The sequence below is a fragment of the Lactuca virosa genome, chromosome 9 (assembly GCF_052849685.1).
Source record: "Lactuca virosa cultivar CGN04683 chromosome 9, Lactuca_virosa_CGN04683_v6, whole genome shotgun sequence".
NCBI classification, from domain to species: domain Eukaryota; kingdom Viridiplantae; phylum Streptophyta; class Magnoliopsida; order Asterales; family Asteraceae; genus Lactuca; species Lactuca virosa.
In genome coordinates, this window is record NC_136434.1 from 33,537,860 (window position 1) to 33,545,018 (window position 7,159).

Sequence of the window (7,159 nt, forward strand, 5' to 3'; positions counted from 1 at the left end):
GACTTCATTTGAAGAAGTTATGATTTTTCTAAGATTCAGCATAGCAATGTACAACTCGGAAATCGAATTTTAGATCGATCGATTATTAGCCGACATAATCTAAATGAGAATTGAAGATCTCATTAATAGGAGCTCAACGATATAAAGACAGTCGAAAACGAACGTCGGACGACAAAGTTATGAATTTTTTACGGACTTTAACTGTCTAAACATGTTAAAATATAACTATAAAAATAAAGTCAAAATTAGCCGACGGAGTCTAAACGAAAGTTATAGATCACGTCGATAGATACGCGTGAATATAAAGAACGTCAAAAATGGAGCTTGTATACAAAAGTTATGGATTTTACAAGATAATTAATTTTCGGATTAATCAGAGGGCGACACGTGTCATGATCTGGCACCACAACTTCTTCCCCAAAGCTTACGATCTGATGGCGACCCCTGGCCTTAGTACGCCCAATGTAACTCGCATACGCCCACCGTACTGGAGTACACCCCACGTAATGTTTGAGTACACCTCGCGTACTGGGCGCTAGCAGCTTATAAATAGAGCTCGATTTTCACTCTTTTCCTCACACCATTCCATCCTACTCCCTCCCACCCCCCCCCCCCCCCCCAAAGGCCTCAATGCCTTTCTCTAGCACTTCCTAGGTGTTAGTAGCGAAGCTACGGAGCATCAGAAAGCCCCGAAAAGTAGAGCTTAGAAGTTCTGCCCGCGCAGAGTTTGGTTTCTCGCTAAACCACCTGTAAGTTGAGTTTATGCTTACCGTACTTTAAGTATAACATATGTTTAAGTTCATTTCATAATTATGAACCTATAAACAAGATTTATCAGTGATTCCAAGTCGTTATACTGATTGATCTATTTACGGGGATGATGTCTAAGCTGGATTTAGTGAGGTGTTTAAAGTGAGATTTCCAAACAGTATACTGTGTATACCAAACGGACCCAAACGATGACATCCCAATGTTTTAATATAAATAAAATACATTTCTTCGGAAATGGTTTAATAATATCATTATCATGTTTTTTGGTAACGAATTCCGCAATGTTATTCCTCAAAAAGGATACTATGAATTTTAAATAAGCATAAACAAATCGGTCTTTTATGGCCGAGAAATTGGGGATGTCATACACTTATTCCATTAATTGCTTAATTTCCAATAGAAGTCCAAACTTACGTATATGATCTTTCTAAGTGACTTAATGGATAAAGTTTCCAACTTTATCCATTCATAAGGCTCAATCACAACTAAGCTCTAAAGTTAACTCCCAAAAGGACCAAAACTTATGCATGGACAAAGGGAAGTGCATGTATTCCTATTTGCGTCCATAAGCAACATAAGATATCCATATGGTTCTAGAGTTCTCCAAATCCAAGAATACAAGGAAAGCGAGCAAAATACACTAAACTTCTCAAAATTCTAGATCTAAGAGATAAAGAATCATGCTTGGAACTTTATACTCACAATGGTCAAGGAAAGAGATGAGAATGTTGGATCTAGGTTGTTGCTAAGCTTCCTTGAACCAAGAATTGTCTCCTTCCTCTTTCAATCTTCACAAGATCATGAATAATAGCTTAAAACTAACTTTGGAGGCTATGGTTTGGGAGAATGAATGATTCTAGAGGTGGAGGCTGACAGAATGAGGCAACCCTAAGCATCACTGGTCGTGTCGCGACTTGACACGTGGCTCGCGACGCTACACTATAATACTCGCACCGCGACTACGAGTTTTTTCCAAAAACCCTAAAACTTGATATCTTTAATCGACAATTTTACAACCTTGGGTGTTACAATCATATTATTGATTATTAATGAAAAACCCAACTTTTTTCAAAATGAATGAAGGGAGGATGTTTCAAACTCGCGCCACCACTATTCTAATACAACCGACTTACCACTTCGATTACAAGCTTTTTTTGATTTATTTCCTTTACTATCATATATGACTATTAAACGTTCAACTTTTTTTTTAAAAAAGTGATGGCAGCAGGGGGTCAAACCTGCGCCCTTTCCAACACAAAGCATCCCACTTACCAGTTGACCTATATAGGTTTGCTGTTTTTATTCCTTCTCATTTCATTTAATGTATACAATTATGAAGATTTAAATATGTATATATTAAAGAAAACGTTAAAAAACTTGTTTTTTAAGGTAAAAAACATATAAATTATTTTTTTACGTATTTATTTTATATATATATATATATATATATATATATATATATGTATTTTTAGAAATAAATATATTTTTATGCGTATAAATATGCATTCAAAAAGCATTTATACATGTGTTTATTTAATAATATTACTAAAAAGATTTTAAAAGATAATATATTTCATTGCCTTTTTAAAAATAACATAATTTAATAAAAATAATAATAAAGATAGTAATATAAATGTATTTAAATCTTCAGAAGTATATACATTAATAAAAATGGACATTCAAGAAATTCAGTTAAGCTTCATAGCCTAACTGGTAAGTGGCTTTGTTTATGTTTTGAGTAGGCGCAGCTTCGAATCCTGTTGCCTTCGTTTAAAAAAAAGTTGCAAATGTAATAATTATATATCGTAGTAAAGGATATAAATTGTAAAACACTTGTAGTCAAAGTTGTATGTTGGTTGCAGTTACAAGTTGATGTGACATCAGTTTCCACATCATCACATGCCTGGAGATGTGGCATGCCATGTGGAATGGTGACCTACTGAAAAATGTCACAATGGGCTAAATTGAAAGAATTTCCTAAGTTTTTCTATTTAATTTTTCTTAAGACTTTATTAAAATTTTTCCTAAAATATTAAGACTTTATGTTAGTAGACCCTTCAAAAGCATATGTTTTAAGGTACATTTATAATGTTTACGATGATGAACTATATGTTGTTTTTTGTCGTATTTCTATTTAGGTTTTATCAATCATTCAACAACTTTTTACAGTCATAACTAAGCGGGAGCCGGAAGCATTTGTGGATTTCATTTCTTTAAAATCCTTAACTGGTTTGGAATTTGTAAAAATAAACAAAAATATATAAAAAAATGCCTTTATATAATAAACTCTTCGAGAAAATGTCCAAAATCAAACATACAGCTGCAACATTTCGTCACCATAACAACCTCTTGAAAAGTTGCAACACTACAAGGAATAACCAAACCGTTCTTTTGATTGTACCCAAACTCTTCCAAAGCCTTGGCTAATAAAATCTTGAAGAGCGGATGAGATAAGCAGCTTGTTGGCACAACAAATCGTTGTCTCTCAACACCTACATAAACAGCAAAGAACCCTCTTCGGATGCTGGCAGCAGCTGCAGCAATACATGTAGATGTGTAGCCCTCAATACCATGTCTTAATAAACTTTCTTGTTTAATATAAAACTTTTCAAAGCTAAGATATCTCGTTCTGTATGTAGCTTTCTTGACCAATTTCTTGATAGAACAAGTCTTCCTACGGAACATTTCTATCGCAACAAAAACTTGAGGATATTTTGACATCATGGGTTGAAATCCTACAAACAAAGAGGAGTTTGTAAGCGATGTATATATAGGTTGATTATGTTGACAAAGACGGATTAGATTGGTCAATAATTGATTGGTTAAGATGTATTTGTCACTTGGATGGCATTGTGTCATAAACTATGATATGACTTCAAATGTTTTATCTGTCAAATTGTTTATATATCTTAATATATTTTGTTGTTAGTGTGAATCAAAATTAAAAAATGATTTAAACTTTATATTTAATTTTATTATAATGGGCTTAAAAAGATTCGATGGGATGCGACCAAATTCAAGTATTCATGGGCTTGTTTTTTCCAAAAAAAATGACTATTTATTTGATAAGTTGGTCATCTATATTTTATATTGAACTTCAAACTACCTTCTATATATATATATATATATATATATATATATATATATATATATATATATATATATATATATATATATATTTGAATCATTCCCACATCTGCAAGTCACCATCTTTGAATAAGAAGCGATTGGATGTCGTGAAGGGTGCAACGGTCGAGCAACAGTGGAAGGGAGAAGAGAGATGACGACTGATAAAGGTAAAGGGTTTGCCTAAAAATCGGACATGCAATTTCTTTTAAAGAGAGAAGGTTACAACTGAAATGATGAAATTACCCCTGTAATATAAAATTAAAAAATGAGTTAACGGTGAAATGCTAACGAAGTGAGCTGGAAGGACCAAATGTTAAAAGTTTTGAAACCACAGGGACCATCTGTGAGGTTTTTTGAACTTAGGGATTAAACTTGATATTTTCGAAAACCACAGGAACCATTTTTGACGTTTTGTCAAAGTAAAAAATAAAATAAAGTTTAGATTTAAAGTTAAAAATGTCAAAAAAAAAAAAAAAAAAAAATCACGTCACTTAAATGAAAGGAGTGAATCAGTAGTTTTTAGAAATTTGAAGGCCCAAAAACGACATTAAACCATAATACAGGGGGAGAAAATCAAGTAAAAATAGAACTATAGAAGAGCCGTATTCCGTAGTCGTATGATATTAGGGTTTTGCTCTTGTTAAACCTTACTGATTTCAACCAATTCGGCCCCTCTCTCATCGTCTTCGAATCCTCGCTATCTTCATTCCTAGGGTTTCGCCATGAGCAGATCAGGTCAACCTCCAGATCTTAAAAAGTAAGTTGTCAGTTTCTCTCCGGTACAGTTTATTAGGGTTTATTCATCTCAAATTTTCTTATCCTTTCAAATTATTCGTGTAATATTTGTAATGTATTTGTTCACCCGATTATGACACTCTTCTTACTAATCTTTTAATTGGATTTCAGGTACATGGACAAGCAACTACAAAGTAAGTTTTCGCTTATTTCATTTATCTGTTTACCGAGTTTTGTTGTAAGTTATTGTCGCTGCCTAAACACGTTCTTCTTGAAAAAACCAAAATCCTTTGTATTGATGACTATAATCCTCTATGTGCTTGGTTGAAACTCACATTATCCTTACCGAAGTTCATTGGAAAACAAAAGAACCAAGGGTTTACTTTTTACTCTTTAATTTTGTATTGCAGTCAAGCTGAATGCGAATCGGACAGTGGTTGGGACACTTCGTGGTTTTGATCAGTTCATGAACCTGGTGATTGACAACACAGTTGAAGTGAATGGTGAAGAGAAAAACGAAATAGGCATGGTGGTAAGTGAAGTGACTAAATAAGAATGAATTATTTTATTCTTTAGATTAATCCAATCCAATCCAATCCAATTGTCATAAATTGATATCATTTGTTTTTTTACAACACACAGGTTATAAGAGGGAATAGTGTGGTAACTGTTGAAGCACTGGAGCCAGTCAGCAGAGGGCAGTAATTGGTATTTTGTATAATCATGCTTTATTTACTTTCTCATGAAAATAGATGCTGCAGTATCAACTGATATGATACTTGAAGAGTATGATCAGTTATAATGCCGACTAATCTTTTATATGTATTATGACTTCAATACTTTTCTGAATTTGAATCCTTGTTCAATGTCAATTTTCTGGTTGCAAATATGGACCTATATGTATCCGACCCTTTTGATCATTTTACTTGTATAAGTAGAATTTGTCAAAACACTAAAAAACAACTTATCAACTTAATACATTTTGACACCGAAAAAGCTAATAAACGATTTTACAAATAAGTATAAGTTGTTTTAAATAAACAATACCAAACACCGATGTTAGATCTCTTGAAAAAGTTGATTCGTACACTATTGTTTTTTCTATTTATATAACAATTTGTGTTTTAGAATGTATTTTAAGTGCTTTACCGATTAAGCACATTAAGTTCTCATTAAGCACATTAACTTATCAGTCGGCTATTAGATCTCGTGTGCACATGTGATCCCTGTTTTCTTTTATGTGCTAAAGTTTGAAATATTGAAAAATAATTTTATTAGTCTTAATGTTGTGTTGTCAGAAGTTGGGATGCGATTGGTTAGCAAAATGTTTCGGAAGTAACTATTATAATATTTCAAAGGAACCGTTGTCTGTTAAATAATTTGAAGCATGAATAAGGTTGATTAAGGTTAAAATCGGTGGAAAATACACTATCATTTTTTATCCCAACACAATTTCAGATTTGTATCCCAATTCTATGTGTTTTATCTCTTTTTCTTCTCAAAAAGTAAGTGAAAGAGGCTTTGTAAACCCTACACACTTGCCACCAAACTTAGGTATATTCTAGATTTATTCAAGCTGGCCTAATTCCATTCATTATCATCCCAACTAAGAGTTGTTTAGTGACAATTCTAACCTAAATCCATATATAAGTGACACCAAGATCCTGTACTCACAGTGACCCAACTTTTAGATAAACTCATAAACCCTGTTGCCTAACACTTAGATAAGTTTAACACTTAAAATTAGATATGTGCAACATTTAGATAGACCCAACACTTAGACAAGTTGAATACTTGGATAAATCAAACAGACAGACTCAACACTGATATAAGCCCAAAACATAGATAAGCCCAAATGACCGGCTAGGCACTGTTGCCTTAGTAAAGCTTCAATCTTATAAGTTTACTTTTTCATATTTTTGCCAGTAACTTGCATTAACCCAATTATTTTCTCCATGGTCTAACATTTAACGAAAATTCATCATTTATAACGAGTCATAAACACATAATAGCAATATGCTTTTCAAATTTCCATTAGACCTTAAGTCCATGATAAGAAAATTTAATTCTTAAATCGTACTCATTTCCTATTTATTATCACCTGGTTATACAATAAACATCCAAACCAATTTTTTTTTATGAAAATTTCCCACTTAATAGTGAAAACTTCTGCCACCAAACATTCGCCATCATTATTTCTAACCTCGTTTTAACATGCCATTGACTTACATGACGAACATAGACAGAGTGAAGCAAATATTTAGCCTTTTTGAGATCAATGGGACGACAAGATTTCAGTAGTAAAGCACATCGATATGATGGTTTGAACGATGTATCTCACCTTTCTGAAACATAAATATGAACAAGTAAACCGAACAAAGATAATAAAATGTTAATTATTTATAATTTATTTTTATGCGTTCCATCTATTTGCTTGTCATCTATGATATAATCAAGGGAAAATGACATAAAAGCCCTTAAGTTTTCACAAAAATGTCGGTTTTACCCTTGGACGTGTTTTATG

General features: G+C 32.7%; 2 protein-coding genes across 2 annotated transcripts; one reads left to right on the top strand and one right to left on the bottom strand.

Annotated features, from left to right (window-relative positions):
- Window positions 1–2,463: 2,463 nt before the first annotated feature.
- Window positions 2,464–3,456, bottom strand: LOC145139115 (auxin-responsive protein SAUR50-like). Its single transcript, XM_079073051.1, has 3 exons — window positions 3,090–3,456; window positions 2,939–2,997; window positions 2,464–2,535 (listed from the first exon to the last, which is right to left on the bottom strand). The coding sequence occupies exons 1-3, from the start codon at window positions 3,454–3,456 to the stop codon at window positions 2,464–2,466; spliced, it is 498 nt and encodes a 165-aa protein (XP_078929177.1).
- Window positions 3,457–4,511: 1,055 nt separating this feature from the next.
- LOC145135780 (putative small nuclear ribonucleoprotein G) lies at window positions 4,512–5,522 on the top strand. The gene is made up of 4 exons (XM_079069997.1): window positions 4,512–4,657; window positions 4,807–4,829; window positions 5,046–5,167; window positions 5,278–5,522. The coding sequence occupies exons 1-4, from the start codon at window positions 4,623–4,625 to the stop codon at window positions 5,338–5,340; spliced, it is 243 nt and encodes an 80-aa protein (XP_078926123.1). The 5' UTR covers window positions 4,512–4,622; the 3' UTR covers window positions 5,341–5,522.
- The last annotated feature ends 1,637 nt before the right edge of the window (window positions 5,523–7,159 follow it).